The sequence below is a fragment of the Cherax quadricarinatus genome, unplaced genomic scaffold, assembly GCF_038502225.1.
Source record: "Cherax quadricarinatus isolate ZL_2023a unplaced genomic scaffold, ASM3850222v1 Contig16, whole genome shotgun sequence".
Classification (NCBI taxonomy): Eukaryota; Metazoa; Arthropoda; class Malacostraca; order Decapoda; family Parastacidae; genus Cherax; species Cherax quadricarinatus.
The window spans coordinates 549147-574902 of NW_027195042.1; the positions used below are offsets into that span (position 1 = coordinate 549147).

The following is a 25756-nucleotide window of genomic DNA, read 5'->3' on the forward strand; positions in this document are numbered from 1 at the left end:
GCCATGCGTGTTGTAAGAGGCGACTAAAATGCCGGGAGCAAGGGGCTAGTAACCTCTTCTCCTGTATATATTACTAAATGTAAAAGGAGAAACTTTCGTTTTTCCTTTTGGGCCACCCCGCGTCGGTGGGATACGGCCGGTGTGTTGAAAGAAAGAAAGAAATAGTACCAGTATTGAGAAGTAAATAAATGAATACAAGTTTATCCTACCAATAAATGTACAGTATTGAATGTGCTTCACTATCACACCATCGTCAAGTTGAATCATGGCAAAGTGAGGAGCACCTCTACTGTCAAGTAGATGCTCATCTGTCCTGTAATTGGTTATTTGAGCTTTGAACATTATCAGGGTCTGGCTCAGTCCACCACCTAAATAGATAGAAAATGATGTGAGCATTATCCTTTTCCATCGCTGAAGACACTGGAATATCTGACATCATCGCACTACTGAAGTGTCTGGGCTCAGGGACAAACATTTCAACACCTTATATGAGTCCCATCCTTTGTGATGGGTTATGGAAGGGTGGAGATTTGTTGCAGTTTTAAACTATAGTGTCGGCACACCTCTGGCAAGACAGTGATGGAGTGAATGATGATGGAAGTGTTTCTTTTTTGGGGGGGGGTCACTCTGCTTCAATGTAGCTATCACATAAAATAGTATAACAGCACAATGATGATGACTCCACTTTCATTAAATAAAAAATGGATAATTAATAACTTACTGAGAGTAAATACAGACATTGCTATACTTTGAGAACTATTCAAACTTATTATTAATCATTTTTTTTAACAAACTGGCCATCTGCTGCCAAGGCAGGATGACCCAGAAAAAAAAAAAAGAAACACTTTCATCATCACTCACTCCATCACTGTCTTGCCAGAGGTACACCAATATTACAGTTCAAAACTGCAAATATCCCCAACCATCCTTCAGAGTGTGAGCATTGTACTTCTCACCTCCTGAACTTTAACATCCCCACCCTTCCTTCAGAGTGCAGGTACTGTACTTCCCACCTCCAGAACTGTAACATCCCCACCCATCCTTCAGAGTGCAGGTACTGTACTTCCCACCTCCAGAACTGTAACATCCCCACCCTTCCTTCAGAGTGCAGGTACTGTACTTCCCACCTCCAGAACTGTAACATCCCCACCCTTCCTTCAGAGTGCAGGTACTGTACTTCTCACCTCCTGAACTTTAACATCCCCACCCTTCCTTCAGAGTGCAGGTACTGTACTTCCCACCTCCAGAACTGTAACATCCCCACCCTTCCTTCAGAGTGCAGGTACTGTACTTCCCACCTCCAGAACTGTAACATCCCCACCCTTCCTTCAGAGTGCAGGTACTGTACTTCCCACCTCCAGAACTGTAACATCCCCACCCATCCTTCAGAGTGCAGGTACTGTACTTCCCACCTCCAGAACTGTAACATCCCCACCCATCCTTCAGAGTGCAGGTACTGTACTTCCCACCTCCAGAACTGTAACATCCCCACCCTTCTTTCAGAGTACAGTCCACATACTTACTTCTTCTCTCGTTTAATACCCGATGAAGCATGAGGCAGCAGGAAGAAATAAACTTTGTTCTTGGGCTTGGGTGAGGTCTTCTCTACAACAATATCCAGTACCCACGGTGGTACAGTTTCATTAAGGAGAACACCTTCAGTATCACCACCTGCATCACCACACAGCAACCTGTATAGTGTTCTTCCTTGTATTTCGCTGTGAAAGATAATACTATCATCAGTATAAAAGTGAAGTTCTGATGTTGATCAAAGCAATGGTAAAAAAAAGTACCTGAATTAACCTTAAAATATTTATTGTATTAATGGTACACAGTACGAACTTATGGGGGATAAGATACACATGAAACATTTGGGCATCATTACTGTGGAAATGTTTTGCCAACCAGTGGCTTTATCAGTCCTGTACAGTGAAAATTGTTGGGGAATGTGAAGAGGGAGTGTGAGGTAATCAGTTCATCAACCCTGATAAGAATACAGTACAGTGGAGCTTTGGTACTTGAACTTAATTTGTTCCAGAAGGTTGTTCGAGAGCTGATCTGATCGAGGACTGAACGAATTTTTCCCATAGGGAATAATGTAAATTAGATTAATCTGATTCAGACCCCCAAAAATACACTTGAAAAAGTATTTTAACATGTTTACAAGCCTAGCATGCATAAATCTTAAGAAGAAAAAACAACTAAACACAATAGATGAAATAAATGTAAATATATTTCATCTATTCTGATTACTTGCTCGGTAGTCAACCAAGCAAACGGTCGACTACCGAGCGATTTTTTTTTACCGAACAAAGCGTTCAAATACCGAATTGTTTGAGTACCAAGGTACTACTATATATGTTAGAAGGACTTATATTATGCAGACAGGTGAGGTGAAGCAGTCACAGGCAGCATCATCTTGGACAAATCCACCAGGTCTGTGGTCTGTGGGTGTAATTAATCAACCTGTCGGTTCTCTGAACCATTTACGAACAGCAAGTGTACTGCACCAGAGAGAGGGGAACCCTATACATCACAGTGTACTCAAACAAGACTTACCTAATTATAACTGGTGTGTGTGGAGGAATAGTGAAGTATTCATTGCCAGGTCTTGGGGTATGACCATTATGAGTGGTTACTCCACCCTCCGCACCTTCTCCGCTCTCGTTCTCTTCAAACAAGTACGTTCTTGGCCAGTGTTCAAACAAGGCTTTTAATAATAGTTCTCCATAGTTAACTGCAAAACAAAAAAATACTATAGTCTCATAGTCTAAAGAAAAAAAAGGAATATGCAATATTGTATTACAGTAGAATCCCTGTATACACGGAGTCTGTTTCTGCGGTTTAAGCTTTCCGCAGTTTACTGTGGCCTAAGAATAACCCTTAATTTTATTTAGTAATGACCTCAAACTGCAAAAGTAGTGATGGTGGCAGTTCTTCAAAGACTAAGTCATGAAGTGCTTCCCACCAGTTAAAAAGTGCTAATTCTTGACTTATTTTGTGTAATTTATCAATTAAACTTTATCATAGGTATGTATGTAAATGAAAAATGATACATATAATATCCTCCATGGATACAGGGGGATGACTGTACCTTTTCTTTTAACATATTGGCCGTCTCCCACCGAGGCAGGATGACCCGAAAAAGGAACACTTTCGCCATCATTCACACTATCACTGGATGCTGGTGAGGGGCTCTTGATCTAAGGAACTGTTTCTGTGCTCAAATTCTTGAATCAACTTTGAATGTCTTCCATTCCTCCAGGAGCTATATGACACCTATGGGTTTAGAGCTCTCCCCCTCCCATGAATGCAATAATAAAATTATAGAGCATCCCATAACAATGGGACTATGCTATTTCACTCTCATAAATACTAGCGTACTCACTGATCTAGTGTATACCTCTGGCTTCACCCTTCCAACATCCTCCAAAAGTCAACTTATGGTAGACATCACAATTTGAAGTACATGAAAGCCCTGCACCTAGGTAGTAGGTTGGTAGACAGCAACCACCCAGGGAGGTACTACCGTCCTGCCAAATGAGTGTACAATGAAAACCTGTAATTGTTTTACATGATGGTAGGATTGCTGGTGTCTTTTGTCTGTCTCATAAACATGCAAGATTTCAGGTATGTCTTGCTACGTCTACTTACACTTAGGTCACACTACACATACATGTACAAGCATATATATACACACCCCTCAGGGTTTTCTTATATTTTCTTTCTAGTTCTTGTTCTTGTTTATTTCCTCTTATTTCCATGGGGAAGTGGAACAGAATTCTTCCTCCGTAAGCCATGCGTGTCGTAAGAGGCGACTAAAATGCCGGGAGCAAGGGGCTAGTAACCCCTTCTCCTGTATATATTACTAGATTTAAAAGAGAAACTTTTGTTTTTCTTTTTGGGCCACCCTGCCTTGGTGGGATACAGCCGGTGTGTTGAAAGAAAGAAAGAAAGAAACCCCTGCATAGCAGCGCTGTACTTTACAGTGTTTCGCTAATACAGTTTTCAATTCTAGTCATTCTTCATTTATTCAGACTTCCTACAATAAACATATTCACCAGTCACTATAAACTAAGGATGAAAATATTTTAAGGTGTATAATGTGTCAACTGTATAATATGCATTTTTAGGACAGAGTAAACATGTTATCAGGTTTTTATATGTATTTGAAAGTGAAAAAAGACTGTTTCACTTTACAACTATTTTCTGCTGTCCAGCAGTAGCCTGGAGCTTAACCTGCTGTATAAGCAGGGCCCTCCTGTACAGCAGTAGCCTAGAACCTAACCTGCTGTATAAGTAGGGCCCTCTTGTACAGCAGTAGCCTAGAACCTAACCTGCTGTATAAGCAGGGTCCTCCTGTACAGCAGTAGCCTAGAACCTAACCTGCTGTATAAGTAGGGCCCTCTTGTACAGCAGTAGCCTAGAACCTAACCTGCTGTATAAGCAGGGCCCTCCTGTACAGCAGTAGCCTAGAACCTAACCTGCTGTATAAGTAGGGCCCTCTTGTACAGCAGTAGCCTAGAACCTAACCTGCTGTATAAGCAGGGTCCTCTTGTACAGCAGTAGCCTAGAACCTAACCTGCTGTATAAGCAGGGTCCTCCTGTACAGCAGTAGCCTAGAACCTAACCTGCTGTATAAGCAGGGTCCTCCTGTACAGCAGTAGCCTAGAACCTAACCTGCTGTATAAGTAGGGCCCTCTTGTACAGCAGTAGCCTAGAACCTAACCTGCTGTATAAGCAGGGCCCTCCTGTACAGCAGTAGCCTAGAACCTAACCTGCTGTATAAGTAGGGCCCTCTTGTACAGCAGTAGCCTAGAACCTAACCTGCTGTATAAGCAGGGTCCTCCTGTACAGCAGTAGCCTAGAACCTAACCTGCTGTATAAGCAGGGTCCTCCTGTACAGCAGTAGCCTAGAACCTAACCTGCTGTATAAGTAGGGCCCTCTTGTACTGCAGTAGCCTAGAACCTAACCTGCTGTATAAGCAGGACCCTCCTGTACTGCAGTAGCCTAGAACCTAACCTGCTGTATAAGCAGGACCCTCCTGTACTGCAGTAGCCTAGAACCTAACCTGCTGTATAAGCAGGACCCTCCTGTACTGCAGTAGCCTAGAACCTAACCTGCTGTATAAGTAGGGCCCTCTTGTACAGCAGTAGCCTAGAACCTAACCTGCTGTATAAGCAGGGTCCTCCTGTACAGCAGTAGCCTAGAACCTAACCTGCTGTATAAGCAGGGTCCTCCTGTACAGCAGTAGCCTAGAACCTAACCTGCTGTATAAGCAGGGTCCTCCTGCATAGCAGTAGCCTGCAACCTAACCTGCTGTATAAGAAGGTCCCTCCTGCATAGCAGTAGCCTGCAACCTAACCTGCTGTAAAAGCAAGGCCCTCCTGTACAGCAGTAGCCTAGAACCTAACCTGCTGTATAAGCAAGGCCCTCCTGCATAGCAGTAGCCTGCAACCTAACCTGCTGTATAAGAAGGTCCCTCCTGCATAGCAGTAGCCTGCAACCTAACCTGCTGTATAAGCGAGGCCCTCCTGTACAGCAGTATCCTGCAACCTAACTTGCTGTATAAGCAGGTCCCTCCTGTAGTTATTATTACCAGTAGTAACAAGGTAATAGGACATTCCTTTATGGAACAGGAGTATTTGTTGCTATCAATGCTACTGTCAACAGAAATTTGAAGACTAATGAATGTGAAGCGCCTGGCAACATACTCTTAAGGTCGACACCATCTTGAGTTGGAAAATCAGCCTCTTTTGCCGAGACCCAGGCAGACAAACAATCAACTTCGTCTCTTTTCTCCGCTAAGTGGATGGTCAACATCTGTAAATACAAAATAAATTAAGTACCGTATTGATGTATAAATACAATACCAATTTCAAGGTACAAACAGTAACAATAATAATTATTTTCAAAGATGATATACAGTGGACCCCCGGTTTACGATCAGCTCCCAATGCGACCAATTATGTAAGTGTATTTATGTAAGTGCGTTTGTATGTGTATGTTTGGGGGTCTGAAATGGACTAATTTAATTCACAATATTCCTTATGGGAACAAATTCGGTCAGTACTGGCACCTGAACATACTTCTGGAATGAAATAATATCGTAAACCGGGGGTCCACTGTATTTGTAAACTAAATATGTCATATTGGAGACTGATCCTCAGTCCATTAAATGAACCTGGCTTTCTGACCAATCAGGCAGCATGGTAGGTAAGACACATAGGCAACATTTAGGCAACTTTATTCCAAAAAGTTTCGCCTACACAGTAGGCTTTTTCAGTCGAGTACAGAAAGTAGGCAGGAGCAGTAAAGATGTGAAGATGATGTAATCAGTCCATCACCCTTGAAGTCGTAGATTTGAGGTTGTCAGTCCCTCAGCCTGGAGAAGTTCTGTTCCAAAGTCTGGAACTAACTGAAGATCAAGCGACAGTGTTGAGACTTAAATACTGTCAGAAGGAGAGGTGCAGAGTAGTAGTAGTGAGACTGTAGCCTCAAATCTATGGAGAATGTAGAATATAACTTTGGTACATCTGTGTCTAGCATTAGGAATAATATTAGGAGAGAAGTAAATAATGAAAATGATTGTTATAGGAATGCAGTTAGAAGCCTGAGTAGATTTATAACCCACTATGATAACATGAAAGTAGATAAGTATGTTTATGGAGCAACGTGCAATGTGAACAGACTGATTGATATTGTAGTGGCCAGGCTTAGGCTTGGTTACAAGTACTTCTGGCAGTTTGGGAGACACACAGATGATGATCAAACTAAATGTAAATTATGTAGGCATATGGTCTGTCTTGAACACTATGTGCTTAATGTCCACTTATTGAGGAATACAGAGATAGACAATATAATAACCTATGTAACATGTCAAGATATCTTATTAATGAAAATAAGATACCAGATATACTAAGCAAATTTCCTAAATTTGCTTGTAACAGATAACTGAACTATAGATCTTTCTTTCAACACACCGGCCGTATCCCACCGAGGCGCGGTGGCCCAAAAGGAAAAACGAAAGTTTCTCCTTTTACATTTAGTAATATATACAGAAGAGGTTACTGGCCCCTTGCTCCCAACTGAACTATAGATATGTAGATATAAATCCATATGTATTCCTGTTAATAAGTTTACTGAGTATACCAGGAAAAGTATACGGTAGGGTTATAATTGAAAGAATTAGAGGTAAGACAGAATGTAGGATTGCAGATGAGCAGGGAGGTTTCAGAGTGGGTAGGGGATGTGTAGATCAAGTGTTTACATTGAAGCATATATGTGAACAGTATTTAGATAAAGGTAGGGAAGTTTTTATTGCATTTATGGATTTAGAAAAGGCATATGATAGAGTGGATAGAGGAGCAATGTGGCAGATGTTGCAAGTATATGGAATAGGTGGTAAGTTACTAAATGCTGTAAAGAGCTTTTATGAGGATAGTGAGGCTCTGGTTAGGGTGTGTAGAAGAGAGGGAGAATACTTCCCGGTAAAAGTAGGTCTTAGACAGGGATGTGTAATGTCACCATGGTTGTTTAATATATTTATAGATGGGGTTGTAAAAGAAGTAAATGGTAGGGTGTTTGGGAGAGGGGTGGGATTAAATTATGGGGAATCAAATTCAAAATGGGAATTGACACAGTTACTTTTTGCTGATGATACTGTGCTTATGGGAGATTCTAAAGAAAAATTGCAAAGGTTAGTGGATGAGTTTGAGAATGTGTGTAAAGATAGAAAGTTGAAAGTGAACACAGAAAAGAGTAAGGTGATGAGGGTATCAAATGATTTAGATAAAGAAAAATTGGATATCAAATTGGGGAGGAGTATGGAAGAAGTGAATGTTTTCAGATACTTGGGAGTTGACGTGTTGGCGGATGGATTTATGAAGGATGAGGTTAATCATAGAATTGATGAGGGAAAAAAGGTGAGTGGTGCGTTGAGGTATATGTGGAGTCAAAAAACGTTATCTATGGAGGCAAAGAAGGGAATGTATGAAAGTATAGTAGTACCAACACTCTTATTTGGATGTGAAGCTTGGGTGGTAAATGCAGCAGCGAGGAGACGGTTGGAGGCAGTGGAGATGTCCTGTCTAAGGGCAATGTGTGGTGTAAATATTATGCAGAAAATTCGGAGTGTGGAAATTAGGAGAAGGTGTGGAGTTAATAAAAGCATTAGTCAGGGGGCAGAAGAGGGGTTGTTGAGGTGGTTTGGTCATTTAGAGAGAATGGATCAAAATAGAATGACATGGAAAGCATATAAATCTATAGGGGAAGGAAGGAGGGGTAGGGGTCGTCCTCGAAAGGGTTGGAAAGAGGGGGTAAAGGAGGTTTTGTGGGCTAGGGGCTTGGATTTCCAGCAAGCGTGCATGAGCGTGTTAGATAGGAGTGAATGGAGGCGAATGATACTTGGGACCTGACGATCTGTTGGAGTGTGAGCAGGGTAATATTTAGTGAAGGGATTCAGGGAAACCGGTTATGTTCATATAGTCGGACTTGAGTCCTGGAAATGGGAAGTACAATGCCTGCACTTTAAAGGAGGGGTTTTAGATATTGGCGGTTTGGAGGGACATGTTGTGTATCTTTATATGTATATGCTTCTAAGCCGTTGTATTCTGAGCACCTCTGCAAAAGCAGTGATAATGTGTGAGTGTGGTGAAAGTGTTGAATGATGATGAAAGTATTTTCTTTTTGGGGATTTTCTTTCTTTTTTGGGTCACCCTGCCTCGGTGGGAGACGGCCGACTTGTTGAAAAAAAAAAAAAAAAAAAAATGTATTCCTGTTAACCCTTTGGGGCCTAGTTCCTAGGCCTTTTGCATATCTATATACTCTTGCACTACCATCCACAGGATGGATATGGGGTGCACAATAAACTAGCCACTTCGGTGGCAAAATCTCTAAAAAAAAATCTAAATCTCTTCAGAGTGCAGGCACTATCCTTCCCACCACCAGGACTCATGTCTGACTAACTGGTTTCCCTGAATCCTTTCATAAAAGTGACCTCGATCAAACTAACAGAGCACATCCATTAAAACTACTTGTCTTGATTCACCATTATTATTATTATTTTAACGCTGGCCATCTCCCACCGAGGCAGCATGACCCTAAAAAGAAACACTTTCCCTATTATTCACACTATTACTGTCCTGCCAGGTAAGTGTAGATGTCCCTCCAAACAGTAAATATCCCAAATCCCTTCTTTAGAGTACAGGCACTGTATTTCCCACCTATGGGACTCAAGTCCAACTAGCCAGTTTTCCTGAATCCCTTCACAAAATCTTACCTTGCTCACACCTTAACAGACCATCTCACACCAATGTAGGGTGATCCAAAAGAGGAAACACATTCACTATAGTTTATTCAATATAACTGTCTTACCAGAAGTACACAGGTATGTACAACAATAGCCTGGAACCTAACCTGCTGTATAAGCAGGGCCCTCCTGTACAACAGTAGCCGGGAACCTAACCTCCAGTGTAAGTGAGACCCTCCTGTACAGCAGTAGCCTGGAGCCCAACCTGCTGTATAAGCAGGGCCCTCCTGTACAGCAGTAGCCTAGAACCTAACCTGCTGTATAAGTGAGACCCTCCTATACAGCAGTAGCCTGGAGCCTAACCTGCTGTATAAGCAGGGCCCTCTGGTACAGCAGTAGCCTGGAACCTAACCTGCTGTATAAGCAGGGCCCTCTGGTACAGCAGTAGCCTGGAGCCTAACCTGCTGTATAAGCAGGGCCCTCTGGTACAGCAGTAGCCTGGAACCTAACCTGCTGTATAAGCAGGGTCCTCCTGTACAGCAGTAGCCTAGAACCTAACCTGCTGTATAAGCAGGGCCCTCTGGTACAGCAGTAGCCTGGAGCCTAACCTGCTGTATAAGCAGGGCCCTCTGGTACAGCAGTAGCCTAGAACCTAACCTGCTGTATAAGCAGGGCCCTCTGGTACAACAGTAGCCTGGAACCTAACCTGCTGTATAAGCAGGGTCCTCCTGTACAGCAGTAGCCTGGAACCTAACCTGCTGTATAAGCAGGGCCCTCTGGTACAGCAGTAGCCTGGAGCCTAACCTGCTGTATAAGCAGGGCCCTCTGGTACAGCAGTAGCCTGGAGCCTAACCTGCTGTATAAGCAGGGCCCTCTGGTACAGCAGTAGCCTGGAACCTAACCTGCTGTATAAGCAGGGCCCTCTGGTACAGCAGTAGCCTGGAACCTAACCTGCTGTATAAGCGGGGCTCTCTGGTACAGCAGTAGCCTGGAACCTAACCTGCTGTATAAGCAGGGCCCTCTGGTACAGCAGTAGCCTGGAACCTAACCTGCTGTATAAGCAGGGCCCTCTGGTACAGCAGTAGCCTGGAACCTAACCTGCTGTATAAGCGGGGCCCTCTGGTACAGCAGTAGCCTGGAGCCTAACCTGCTGTATAAGCGGGGCCCTCCTGCACAGCAATTCAGAAGAGCCACTGAACTTTTACATCCCTATAAATCAGGGGTGGGGAACCTCCTGCCTGTGAGCCATATAAGGCCTGCGAAATCATTTGGTCTTGCCCGGCCTAGGCAACTGCAATTGAGATTCAAAATTCAATAAATCTAGCTTTTTTCATAGCAATATAGACTTATATTAACCCTTCCTTATACCGATTTACACCACATAATGAAAAAAAATACAAAACCTAAAATTAAAACAAGTACAGTGTACATGTATGTAGAATTATGAAGATATCTATTAGCTTTTATTCTGATAAATTCTGAATCAGCTTCCCATCCATCGTCTTCTTCATTTTGAACATATTTCCGATGCAACATCATCAATATCAGCTAACATAGTTCCGATGCAACATCATCAATATCAGCTAACATATTTCCGATGCAACATCATCAATATCAGCTAACATAGTTCCGATGCAACATCATCAATATCAGCTAACATAGTTCCGATGCAACATCATCAATATCAGCTAACATAGTTCCGATGCAACATCATCAATATCAGCTAACATAGTTCCGATGCAACATCATCAATATCAGCTAACATAGTTCCGATGCAACATCATCAATATCAGCTAACATAGTTCCGATGCAACATCATCAATATCAACTAACATCACACGCCTCAACAAAGAGAAGCAATTCCAGTCATTACATTAGGCCTGAGATAATTAAATGTTTGACCAAATATAGCAGGCTAATTTTTAAGATGATAATTTTGTATGGCCCATAAATGATGTTATAAATAACCAAATGGCCCTTGGCAGAAAAAAGGTTCCCCACCCCTGCTATAAATAACAATCACAATAATACTTACACCAGTTTTGAGGTCCACTGTAAACCAACTAGGAACATATATAGGCTTGTTTCTCTTCTCCTTTTCACTTTCAAAATCCACTTTCCCTAATTCTTCTTCTTTCGATGCCTAAAATTATAAAAAAAAATTAAAAATAACATTTGTGATTTATAAAGAGGAAAGTCTTATAAATTATACAATTTTTTTTTTCAACAAGTCGGCCGTCTCCCACCGAGGCAGGGTGACCCCAAAAAGAAAAAAACTTTCATTATCATTCAACACTTTCACCTCACTCACACATAATCACTGTTTTTGCAGAGGTGCCCAGAATAGAACAGTTTAGAAGTATATACGTATAAAAATACAAAATATATCCTGCCAAACTGCCAACATCTCAAACCCCTCCTTTAGAGTGCAGGCATTGTACTTCCCATTTCCAGGACTCAAGTCTGGTTATATAAAATAACCAGTTTCCCTGAATCCCTTCACTAAATATTACCCTGCTCACACTCCAACAGCTCGTCAGGTCCCAAATACCATTCGTCTCCATTCAGTCCTATCTAACACGCTCACGCACGCTTGCTGGAAGTCCAAACCCCTCGCCCACAACACCTCCTTTATCCCCACCCTCCAACCTTTTCGAGGACGACCCCTACCCCGCCTTCCTTCCCCTACAGATTTCTATGCTCTCCATGTCATTCTACTTTGATCCATTCTCTCTAAATGGCCAAACCACCTCAACAACCCCTCTTCAGCCCTCTGACTAATATTTTTATTAACTCCACACCTTTTCCTAATTTCCACACTCCGAATTTTCTGCATAATATTTACACCACACATTGTCCTTAGACAGGACATCTCCGCTGCCTCCAACCGCCTCCTCGCTGCAGCATTCACAACCCAAGCTTCACACCCATATAAGAGTGTTGGTACTACTATACTTTCATACATTCCTTTCTTTGCCTCCACAGATAAAAATTTTTGCCTCCACATATACCTTAATGCACCACTCACCTTTTTTCCTTCATCAATTCTATGATTAACCTCATCCTTCATAAATCCATCCGCTGACACGTCAACTCCCAAGTATCTGAAAACATTCACTTCTTCCATACTCCTCCTCCCCAATTTGATATCCAATTTTTCTTTATCTAAATCATTTGATACTCTCATCACTTTACTCTTTTCTATGTTCACTTTCAACTTTCTACCTTTACACGCACTCCCAAATTCGTCCATTAACCTTTGCAATTTTTCTTTAGAATCTCCCATAAGCACAGTATCATCAGCAAAAAGTAACTGTGTCACTTCCCATTTTGTATTTAATTCCCCATAATTTAATCCCACCCCTCTCCCAAACACCCTAGCATTTACTTCTTTTACAACTCCATCTATAAATATATTAAACAACCATGGTGACATTACACATCCCTGTCTAAGACAGGGATGTAAATACTGTACAATACAAACACATAATATACACACTGTACAAACACAAAATATATACACTGGACAATACTTCCATAATTACAAACACCTGGTCTTAAGTTCCCCATATTGAAATCCTGGACTAAATCCTCCCATATTGAAATCCTGGACTAAATCTTCCCATATTGAAATCCTGGACTAAATCCTCCCATATTGAAATCCTGGACTAAATCCTCCCATATTGAAATCCTGGACTAAATCCTCCCATATTGAAATCCTGGACTAAATCCTCCCATATTGAAATCCTGGACTAAATCCTCCCATATTGAAATCCTGGACTAAATCCTCCCATATTGAAATCCTGGCTTAAATTCTACACAAATAACCCGCACATAGAAGAGAGGAGCTTACGACGACGTTTCGATCCGACTTGGACCACCGACTTGTGACTTTGTAAATGGTCCAAGTCGGATTGAGACGTTGTCATAAGCTCCTTTCTTCTATGTGCGGGTTATTTGTGTATCGTTCCAGTCACGGTATTGTGCCTTTTTTTGTTATTAAATCCTCCCATATTGAAATCCTGGCTTAAGCTCCCCAGATTAAAATCCTGGTTTACACCCTTCCAGATTTAAATCCTAGCTTCACTACTTCCTAATACTGACACTCTGCTTCACTACTTCTTAATACTGACACTCTGCTTCACTACTTCTTAATACTGACACTCTCACACATGCTCAACACATTAACTGAAGGAAATGTTTTGGCACATGTGGCTTTATCAATTCTAATACAGTACTCTCGAACTGTAGAATTATAGGGAAGTAATTCTTTGGCATTAGTCCAATCTACACAGTGAATGAACAAAGCACTAGACTCGTCTCAAAATGCTCAGACACGTTAGTGACTTTCTTTGTGCGTAACAATACTGTATAACATGTAAGCTTCACACTGTATACCTGGAGAGGGTTTCGGGGGTCAACGCCCCTGTGGCCTCGTCTGTATACTCGGTTAAGAAATAAAGTTTGTACAGTGGACCCCCGCTTTACGATCACCTCCCAATGTGACCAATTATGTAAGTGTATTTATGTAAGTGCGTTTGCACGTGTATGTTTGGGGGTCTGAAATGGACTAACCTAATTCACAATATTCCTTATGGGAACAAATTCGGTCAGTACTGGCACCTGAACATACTTCTGGAATGAAATAATATCGCAAACCGGGGGTCCACTGTACAGTGGACCCCCGCATAACGATCACCTCCGAATGCGACCAATTATGTAAGTGTATTTATGTAAGTGCGTTTGTACGTGTATGTTTGAGGGTCTGAAATGGACTAATCTACTTCACAATATTCCTTATGGGAACAAATTCGGTCAGTACTGGCACCTGAACATACTTCTGGAGTGAAATAATATCATAAACCGGGGGTCCACTGTACTTGTCTAGAAGTTATTGCATATTTACGTTACAACTGACACAGCCAATAGGGACAAAACATCTTTACTGTCTTGATTTCTGCATTCATGTTTTATTTTTACAATAGCCATGACATCCTGGCTGCTCTGACACTGCTTGGAAGCAGCAGTCTAGTTCATCACAGCACAATACTAAGTTCTCACAGTACTATACTAAGTTCAAAACTTCCTAAATACTAACTTAACATCTCCCAATATCTCTCTCCTCTACATTCCTCTCTTCTTCAGGTGCACAAACACTTATCATAACCCACTCTTTGCAGCCAACCTTTATTTCATTCTACCTAATCCTTGAATTTTTACATTTATATTCACTAACCTTAAGTATATCCCAGAGAACCACATTCTCCTCTGTGTCACGAGTCAGTAAGTGTCGCTTGTCGTTGAGGACGGTGTACTGCTTGATGGATGGTCCACCCTTGATGGACCAGTCTGGCTGAGTCATGACAGGCTTAAGCTCTTGGTCTTCTTCGTTGTCACAGTAATCTTCAACATGTGATAGTCTGTTGTTTAGAGGCTGTCAACATTAAAAAAAAAGTCTTAATCTTTTACTCAGAAATTAAAAATAAATATAAATTTTTATTTATTCATTTATTAACACACTGGCCGATTCCCACCAAGGCAGGGTGGCCCGAAAAAGAAAAACTTTCACCAACATTCACTCCATCACTGTCTTGCCAGAAGGGTGCTTTACACTACAGTTTTTAAACTGCAACATTAACACCCCTCCTTCAGAGTGCAGGCACTGTACTTCCCATCTCCAGGACTCAAGTCCGGCCTGCCGGTTTCCCTGAACCCCTTCATAAATGTTACTTTGCTCACACTCCAACAGCACGTCAAGTATTAAAAACCATTTGTCTCCATTCACTCCTATCAAACACGCTCACGCATGCCCGCTGGAAGTCCAAGCCCCTCGCACACAAAACCTCCTTTACCCCCTCCCTCCAACCTTTCCTAGGCCAACCCCTACCCCGCCTTCCTTCCACTACAGACTGATACACTCTTGAAGTCACTCTGTTTCGCTCCATTCTCTCTACATGTCCGAACCACCTCAACAACCCTTCCTCAGCCCTCTGGACAACAGTTTTGGTAATCCCGCACCTCCTCCTAACTTCCAAACTACGAATTCTCTGCATTATATTCACACCACACATTGCCCTCAGACATGACATCTCCACTGCCTCCAGCCTTCTCCTCGCTGCAACATTCATCACCCATGCTTCACACCCATATAAGAGCGTTGGTAAAACTATACTCTCATACATTCCCCTCTTTGCCTCCAAGGACAAAGTTCTTTGTCTCCACAGACTCCTAAGTGCACCACTCACCCTTTTCCCCTCATCAATTCTATGATTCACCTCATCTTTCATAGACCCATCCGCTGACACGTCCACTCCCAAATATATGAATACATTCACCTCCTCCATACTCTCTCCCTCCAATCTGATATCCAATCTCTCATCACCTAATCTTTTTGTTATCCTCATAACTTTACTCTTTCCTGTATTCGCTTTCAACTTTCTTCTTTTACATACCCTACCAAATTCATCCACCAACCTCTGCAACTTCTCTTCAGAATCACCCAAGAGCACAGTGTCATCAGCAAAGAGCAACTGTGACAACTCCCACTTTGTGTGTGATTCTTTATCTTTTAACTCCACACCTCTTGCCAAGACCCTCGCATTTACTTCTCTTACAACCCCATCTATAAATATATTAAACAACCATGGTGACATCACACATCCTTGTCTAAGGCCTACTTTTACTGGGAAATAATTTCCCTCTTTCCTACATACTCTAATTTGAGCCTCACTATCCTCGTAAAAACTCTTCACTGCTTTCAGTAACCTACCTCCTACATCATACACATGCAACATCTGGCACATTGCCTCCCTATCCACCCTGTCATACGCCTTTTCCAAATCCATAAATGCCACAAAGACCTCTTTAGCCTTATCTAAATACTGTTCACTTATATGTTTCACTGTAAACACCTGGTCCACACACCCCCTACCTTTCCTAAAGCCTCCTTGTTCATCTGCTATCCTATTCTCTGTCTTACTCTTAATTCTTTTAATAATAACTCTACCATACACTTTACCAGGTATACTCAACAGACTTATCCCCCTATAATTTTTGCATTCTCTTTTGTCCCCTTTGCCTTTATACAAAGGAACTATGCATGCTCTCTGCCAATCCCTAGGTACCTTACCTTCTTCCATACATTTATTAAATAATTGCACCAACCACTCCAAAACTATATCCCCACCTGCTTTTAACATTTCTATCTTTATCCCATCAATCCCAATCCCGGCTGCCTTACCCCCTTTCATTTTACCTACTGCCTCACGAACTTCCCCCACACTCACAACTGGCTCTTCCTCACTCCTACAAGATGTTATTCCTCCTTGCCCTATACACGAAATCACAGCTTCCCTATCTTCATCAACATTTAACAATTCCTCAAAATATTCCCTCCATCTTCCCAATACCTCTAACTCTCCATTTAATAACTCTCCTCTCCTATTTTTAACTGACAAATCCATTTGTTCTCTAGGCTTCCTTAACTTGTCAATCTCACTCCAAAACTTTTTCTTATTTTCAACAAAATTTGTTGATAACATCTCACCCACTCTCTCATTTGCTCTCTTTTTACATTGCTTCACCACTCTCTTAACCTCTCTCTTTTTCTCCACATACTCTTCCCTCCTTGCATCACTTCTACTTTGTAAAAACTTCTCATATGCTAACTTTTTCTCCCTTACTACTCTCTTCACATCATCATTCCACCAATCGCTCCTCTTCCCTCCCGCACCTACTTTCCTGTAACCACAAACTTCTGCTGAACACTCTAACATTTTTAAACCTACCCCATACCTCTTCGACCCCATTGCCTATGCTCTCATTAGCCCATCTATCCTCCAATAGCTGTTTATATCTTACCCTAACTGCCTCCTCTTTTAGTTTATAAACCTTCACCTCTCTCTTCCCTGATGCTTCTATTCTCCTTGTATCCCATCTACCTTTTACTCTCAGTGTAGCTACAACTAGAAATTGATCTGATATATCTGTGTCCCCTCTATAAACATGTACATCCTGAAGTCTACTCAACAGTCTTTTATCTACCAATACATAATCCAACAAAGTACTGTCATTTCGCCCTACATCATATCTTGTATACTTATTTATCCTCTTTTTCTTAAAATATGTATTACCTATAACTAAACCCCTTTCTATACTTTTACTGGGAAGTAATCTCCCACTTTCCCACATACTCTAACTTGAGCCTCACTATCCTCGTAAAAACTCTTCACTGCTTTCAGTAACCTACCTCTTATACCATACATCTGTAACATCTCCCACATTGCCCCCCTATCCACCCTGTCATACACCTTTTCCAAATCCATAAATGCCACAAAAACCTCTTTAGCCATATCTAAATACTGTTCACTTATATGTTTCACTGTAAACACCTGGTCCACACACCTGCTACCTTTCCTAAAGCCTCCTTGTTCATCTGCTATATATAAATAGGTTTTCTTATTTTTAGTAAGCTATATAGGAGAAGGGGCTGTAGAGGAAAGATAGGGTTATTATAATAAGATCCTTGTCTGAGTGGCCACAGTAATGGACCCACTACATACACGGATTGCAGTGCAACTATCCAACTCTTGTTTATCCACCAACAGTCATTTACTGCACTTCATCTTCATTTATAAACAAACTTTCATTGTGACTTGCAAACTCACCCAGCATTTTATGGCTGAGTTTGTTGTGGCAACATAGAGAGATGAGTTATCCGGAGTCAGCAGCATCTTGAGTACCGGCGCGGACTCTTGGCACAACAACACGTACTTATCTGGAGTACGGGTCTCACACTTGTAAATGAGTTTATCTCGCCCACCAGAGTACACGCTGGTGAAGGATTCATTGGCCTGAAATGTACACAAAATAAGCTAGAATATATTGAAGAACTAAAAAGTCACAATACTGTGACAAGAACAATACATGAATGACCTGCACATGGGAAGACAAAACTTACGATCATGTTTCGGTCCGAGTTGGACTGAAACATCAAGAGCTTGCTTTCTTTGTGCAGGATATTTGTGTATACAACACGGCATTTTATTAACCCTATGAGGGTCCGTGCCGTAGATCTACGGCTTTACGTTGAGGGTCCAAACCGTAGATCTATGTCAGGAGTTCAGCTTACTCTGATAAGCTGTGAGCAGTAAATTTTTGCCAAAATATGAGAGAATACATCTATGTGGTATGTGTGCACCACATAAAGTAAATCCTGCAGCACACAGTGCATAATGAGAGGAAAAAACTGAGACCGTAATTTTCTATTCAAGCAGCGACTTTGCAGTGTTTTTCCTATGTTTTTTATAGCTGTATTTGCAATTTCTAGGTAGTAGGTTGGTAGACAGCAACCGCCCAGGGAGGTACTACCGTCCTGCCAAGTGAGTGTAAAACGAAAGCCTGTAATTGTTTTACATGATGGTAGGATTGCTGGTGTCCTTTTTTCTGTCTCATGAACATGCAAGATTTCAGGTACGTCTTGCTACTTCTACTTACACTTAGGTCACACTACACATACATGTACAAGCACATATATACACACCCCTCTGGGTTTTCTTCTATTTTCTTTCTAGTTCTTATTCTTGATAATTTCCTCTTATCTCCATGGGGAAGTGGAACAGAATTCTTCCTCCGTAAGCCATGCGTGTTGTAAGAGGCAACTAAAATGCCGGGAGCAAGGGGCTAGTAACCTCTTCTCCTGTATATATTACTAAATGTAAAAGGAGAAACTTTCGTTTTTCCTTTTGGGCCACCCCGCCTCGGTGGGATACGGCCGGTGTGTTGAAAGAAAGAAAGATTTGCAATTTCTAGGTAGTAGGTTGGTAGACAGCAACCGCCCAGGGAGGTACTACCGTCCTGCCAAGTGAGTGTAAAACGAAAGCCTGTAATTGTTTTACATGATGGTAGGATTGCTGGTGTCCTTTTTTCTGTCTCATGAACATGCAAGTTTTCAGGTACGTCTTGCTACTTCTACTTACACTTAGGTCCCACTACACATACATGTACAAGCACATATATACACACCCCTCTGGGTTTTCTTCTATTTTCTTTCTAGTTCTTATTCTTGTTTATTTCCTCTTATCTCCATGGGGAAGTGGAACAGAATTCTTCCTCCGTAAGCCATGCGTGTTGTAAGAGGCGACTAAAATGCCGGGAGCAAGGGGCTAGTAACCTCTTCTCCTGTATATATTACTAAATGTAAAAGGAGAAACTTTCGTTTTTCCTTTTGGGCCACCCCGCCTCGGTGGGATACGGCCGGTGTGTTGAAAGAAAGAAGATTTGCAATTTCTTGGACTCATTTGATAGACTGGAAGATATATTACAGAAATAGAGATGATTCTGATTGGTTTTAGTACTGAAAATGGCTTGAAACTGAGCTCAAAGTAGCGGAAATGTTAAATTTTTCCCGATGTTCAGGAGTAAACAAATGACCTTACACATCTAATATACGCCAGCTGGTGGGTCTAATATACATTCACAAATGTGTTGATATTATTTATACAATTATTACAACATTGTATGACAGTAAATCTTCTATTTTTTGGTTTGAATAAAAATTCATTATGTGAATAAAAATTAAAAATCAAAATGGAATTCATTAGTAAAGCCTGAAAGCGTAACTAATGAACAGAAGAAATGTTAGTTTAGTGCCAGGAATGTCTGCATTGTTTATTCTGGACCCTATTTTGAAATTGAAGTATTTTGAACTTTGCATTAAATTGGCCAAATTACCAATTTCCGATCACTTTATTTTGTAGCTGAAACAGTTGAGTTGGCGAATTCTTGTGCTCAATTGATAGAATAGAAGTAATACTAGTGAAATAGCTAAGAATTTGGTTGGCTGGAATAATGTAATTGACCTAAAATGGGAGTCAAAGTCAGCAAAATCGCTGATGCGTAAATATTGCTGACACATCAAAATTCGCGAGAGCATAATTTCGTCAATTTTCCATCAAATTTTGTACTTTTTGTTTAATTACCTTCAGAAAAAATATTCTCTACCATTTCATAAGACAAAATAACAAAATTATTTTTTGAAAATTCTTGGACACTGATGCACACTTTGAAATTTGGCCTCTGGACCCTGAAAGGGTTAAAGAATCAAAAGTTTAATATATCTGAAATTAACACAAAAAATACACTAAACTAAAGGATTTGTATTATTACAGAAGTAAATAACACTGTCACTAAGTAAATAAACAAATAATTATTGTAACTAACTTAATACCAGTATTGAAAAGTCAATAAATGAATACAATTTTATTCTATCAATAAATGTACAGTACTGTACAGTACAGAATGTGCATCGCTGTTGCACTATCGTAAAGTCGAAATATCATAAGTTGAACCATCGTAAAGAAGCATCTGTAATAATAATGATGATATTATTATTATTGTAGGTAGTAGGTTGGTATACAGCAACCATCCAGGGAGGTACTACCGTCCTGCCAAGTGAGTGTAAAACGAAAGCCTGTAATTGTTTTACATGATGGTAGGATTGCTGGTGTCTTTTGTCTGTCTCATAAACATGCAAGATTACAGGTACGTCTTGCTACTTCTACTTACACTTAGGTCACACTACACATACATGTACACATTTATTTATACACACTCATCTGAGTTTTCTTTGATTTTATCTTAATAGTTCTTGGTCTTATTACTTTTCCTTTTATATCCATGGGGAAGTGGAATAAGAATCTTTCCTCCGTAAGCCATGCCTGTTGTAAAAGTCAACTAAAATGCCGGGAACAATGGGCTAGTAACCCCTTTTCCTGTAAAGATTACCAAAAAGAATAAGAAGAAAATTGTTTTCTTTCTTTTTTGGGTCACCCTGCCTCGGTGGGAGACGGCCGACTTGTTTAAAAAAAAAAAAAAAAAAAAAAAAAAAATTATTATTATTATTATTGTATTCACAGTGAAGCTTTAAACCCATAGGGGTCATATAGCACCTGAGCTCAGAATTGGAGGCAATCAGGTTTGATCCAAGGAAGGGGCAGAAAGTTTGCATCATTACAATACCTACTAGGTGAGATTTTGGACACGCGCGCAACACCCGGGTATCTTCATTCGATGACCTTTTCCAAATTCATCAACACTTAGGTACTGAGCTCTGGCTTCCAGGCTGAGGGACTGACTGCCTGATCTTCTACTGTCTTGGTATATAGTCACTATTTTGAACTGAAAAAGCTACTGGTTGGCAAAATGTCTTCAGAAGAACCAGGTATTGTACTTGCATCTAATACCTTATTTCTGATGCCTTGGATTAAGAGCCCTTCTCCAGTATTACGGCATCAATCACCCTTAAAGGAAGAGCATGTGAGTGGGAGATATAACCAGTACCTTTATTATTATTTTATTATTATCACACTGACCGATTCCCACCAAGGCAGGGTGGCCCGAAAAAGAAAAACTTTCACCATCATTCACTCCATCACTGTCTTGCCAGAAGGGTGCTTTACACTACAGTTTTTAAACTGCAACATTAACACCCCTCCTTCAGAGTGCAGGCACTGTACTTCCCATCTCCAGGACTCAAGTCCGGCCTGCCGGTTTCCCTGAACCCCTTCATAAATGTTACTTTGCTCACACTCCAACAGCACGTCAAGTATTAAAAACCATTTGTCTCCATTCACTCCTATCAAACACGCTCACGCATGCCTGCTGGAAGTCCAAGCCCCTCGCACACAAAACCTCCTTTACCCCCTCCCTCCAACCTTTCCTAGGCCGACCCCTACCCCGCCTTCCTTCCACTACAGACTGATACACTCTTGAAGTTATTCTGTTTCGCTCCATTCTCTCCACATGTCCGAACCACCTCAACAACCCTTCCTCAGCCCTCTGGACAACAGTTTTGGTAATCCCGCACCTCCTCCTAACTTCCAAACTACGAATTCTCTGCATTATATTCACACCACACATTGCTCTCAGACATGACATCTCCACTGCCTCCAGCCTTCTCCTCGCTGCAACATTCATCACCCATGCTTCACACCCATATAAGAGCGTTGGTAAAACTATACTCTCATACATTCCCCTCTTTGCCTCCAAGGACAAAGTTCTTTGTCTCCACAGACTCCTAAGTGCACCACTCACCCTTTTCCCCTCATCAATTCTATGATTCACCTCATCTTTCATAGACCCATCCGCTGACACGTCCACTCCCAAATATCTGAATACCTATGGGAGATATAACCAGTACCTATGGGAGATGTAACCAGTACCTATGGGAGATATAACCAGTACCTATGGGAGATATAACAAGTACCTATGGGAGATATAACCAGTACCTATGGGAGATGCAACCAGTACCTATGGGAGATATAACCAGTACCTATGGGAGATATAACCAGTACCTATGGGAGATATAACCAGTACCTATGGGAGATGTAACCAGTACCTATAGGAGATATAACCAGTACCTATGGGAGATATAACCAGTATCTATGGGAGAAATAACCAGTACCTATGGGAGATATAACCAGTATTATGGAACATATAACTAGTACTATGGAACATATAACCAGTATTCTTCTTTCTTCTTTCAACAAACCAGCCATATCCCACCAAGGCGGGGTGGCCCAAAAAGAAAAACAAAAGTTTCTCTTTTTAAATTTAGTAATTTATACAGGAGAAGGGGTTACTAGCCCCTTGCTCCCAGCATTTTAGTCACCTCTTACAACACGTATGGCTTACGGAGGAAGAATTCTGTTCCACTTCCACATAGAGATAAGAGGAAATAAGCAAGAACAAGAACTAGAAAGAAAACAGCAGAAAACCCAGAGGTGTGTGTATATATATGCTTGTACATGTATAAGAAGAAGAAAATTGTCAAAGTGGGAAGTCTGAATGTGCGTGGATGTTGTGCAGATGATAAGAAAGAGATGATTGTGGATGTTATGAATGAGAAGAAGCTGGATGTCCTGGCTTTAAGTGAAACAAAGCTGAAGGGGGTGGGAGAGTTTCAGTGGAGAGGAATAAATGGGATTAGGTCAGGGGTTTCAAATAGAGTTAGAGCTAAAGAAGGAGTAGCAATAATGTTGAAGGATAAGCTATGGCAGGAAAAGAGGGACTATAAATGTATTAATTCAAGGATTATGTGGAGTAAAATAAAGATTGGATGTGAAAAGTGGGTTATAATAAGCGTGTATGCACCTGGAGAAGAGAGAAGTGTAGAGGAGAGAGAGAGATTTTGGGAAATGTTGAGTGAATGCGTGGGGAGTTTTGAATCAAGTGTGAGAGTAATGGTGGTTGGGGATTTCAATGCTAAAGTGGGTAAAAATGTTATGGAGGGAGTAGTAGGTAAATTTGGGGTGCCAGGGGTAAATGTAAATGGGGAGCCTTTAATTGAGCTATGTGTAGAAAGAAATTTGGTAATAAGTAATACATATTTTATGAAAAAGAGGATAAATAAATATACAAGGTATGATGTAGCACGTAATGAAAGTAGTTTATTAGATTATGTATTGGTGGATAAAAGGTTGATGGGTAGGCTCCAGGATGTACATGTTTATAGAGGGGCAACTGATACATCGGATCATTATTTAGTTGTAGCTACAGTTAGAGTAAGAGGTAGATGGGAAAAGAGGAAGGTGGCAACAACAAGTAAGAGGGAGGTGAAAGTGTATAAACTAAGGGAGGAGGAAGTTCGGGCGAGATATAAGCGACTATTGGCAGAAAGGTGGGATAGTGCAAAGATGAGTAATGGGGGGGTTGAAGAGGGTTGGAATAGTTTTAAAAATGCAGTATTAGAATGTGGGGCAGAAGTTTGTGGTTATAGGAGGGTGGGTGCAGGAGGAAAGAGGAGTGATTGGTGGAATGATGAAGTAAAGGGTGTGATAAAAGAGAAAAAGGTAGCTTATGAGAGGTTTTTACAAAGCAGAAGTGTTATAAGAAGAGCAGAATATATGGAGAGTAAAAGAAAGGTAAAGAGAGTGGTGAGAGAGTGCAAAAGGAGAGCAGATGATAGAGTGGGAGAGGCACTGTCAAGAAATTTTAATGAAAATAAGAAAAAATTTTGGAGTGAGTTAAACAAGTTAAGAAAGCCAAGGGAAAATATGGATTTGTCAGTTAAAAACAGAGTAGGGGAGTTAGTAGATGGGGAGATGGAGGTATTAGGTAGATGGCGAGAATATTTTGAGGAACTTTTAAATGTTAAGGAAGAAACAGAGGCAGTAATTTCATGCACTGGTCAGGGAGGTATACCATCTTTTAGGAGTGAAGAAGAGCAGAATGTAAGTGTGGGGGAGGTACGTGAGGCATTACGTAAAATGAAAGGGGGTAAAGCAGCTGGTACTGATGGGATCATGACAGAAATGTTAAAAGCAGGGGGGGATATAGTGTTGGAGTGGTTGGTACTTTTGTTCAATAAATGTATGAAAGAGGGGAAGGTACCTAGGGATTGGCGGAGAGCATGTATAGTCCCTTTATATAAAGGGAAAGGGGACAAAAGAGACTGTAAAAATTATAGAGGAATAAGCTTACTGAGTATACCAGGAAAAGTGTACGGTAGGGTTATAATTGAAAGAATTAGAGGTAAGACAGAATGTAGGATTGCGGATGAGCAAGGAGGTTTCAGAGTGGGTAGGGGATGTGTAGATCAAGTGTTTACATTGAAGCATATATGTGAACAGTATTTAGATAAAGGTAGGGAAGTTTTTATTGCATTTATGGATTTAGAAAAGGCATATGATAGAGTGGATAGAGGAGCAATGTGGCAGATGTTGCAAGTATATGGAATAGGTGGTAAGTTATTAAATGCTGTAAAGAGTTTTTATGAAGATAGTGAGGCTCAGGTTAGGGTGTGTAGAAGAGAGGGAGACTATTTCCCGGTAAAAGTAGGTCTTAGACAGGGATGTGTGATGTCACCATGGTTGTTTAATATATTTATAGATGGGGTTGTTAAGGAAGTAAATGCTAGGGTGTTTGGGAGAGGGGTGGGATTAAATTATGGGGAATCAAATTCAAAATGGGAATTGACACAGTTACTTTTTGCTGATGATACTGTGCTTATGGGAGATTCTAAAGAAAAATTGCAAAGGTTAGTGGATGAGTTTGGGAATGTGTGTAAAGGTAGAAAGTTGAAAGTGAACATAGAAAAGAGTAAGGTGATGAGGGTGTCAAATGATTTAGATAAAGAAAAATTGGATATCAAATTGGGGAGGAGGGGTATGGAAGAAGTGAATGTTTTCAGATACTTGGGAGTTGACGTGTCGGCGGATGGATTTATGAAGGATGAGGTTAATCATAGAATTGATGAGGGAAAAAAGGTGAGTGGTGCGTTGAGGTATATGTGGAGTCAAAAAACGTTATCTATGGAGGCAAAGAAGGGAATGTATGAAAGTATAGTAGTACCAACACTCTTATATGGGTGTGAAGCTTGGGTGGTAAATGCAGCAGCGAGGAGACGGTTGGAGGCAGTGGAGATGTCCTGTTTAAGGGCAATGTGTGGTGTAAATATTATGCAGAAAATTCGGAGTGTGGAAATTAGGAGAAGGTGTGGAGTTAAT

The 25756-nt window shown here is 41.0% G+C and overlaps 1 protein-coding gene across 2 annotated transcripts in view; it reads right to left on the reverse strand.

Annotated features, from left to right (window-relative positions):
• The window catches only part of LOC128704539 (WD repeat-containing protein 48), a 60775-nt gene that overhangs the window by 14365 nt on the left and 20654 nt on the right, over positions 1-25756 (reverse strand). Inside the window, exons 9-14 of one of the 2 annotated variants that reach the window (XM_070079787.1) lie at positions 17918-18103; positions 14488-14685; positions 11287-11394; positions 5716-5824; positions 2560-2737; positions 1524-1718 (exon numbers count right to left, since the gene is read on the reverse strand). In XM_070079787.1, the coding sequence (XP_069935888.1) occupies positions 1524-1718; positions 2560-2737; positions 5716-5824; positions 11287-11394; positions 14488-14685; positions 17918-18103 (974 nt within the window). Of the gene's footprint in view, positions 1-1523; positions 1734-2559; positions 2738-5715; positions 5825-11286; positions 11395-14487; positions 14686-17917; positions 18104-25756 lie in introns of both variants that reach the window. The other variant, XM_070079786.1, reaches the window with a different exon arrangement.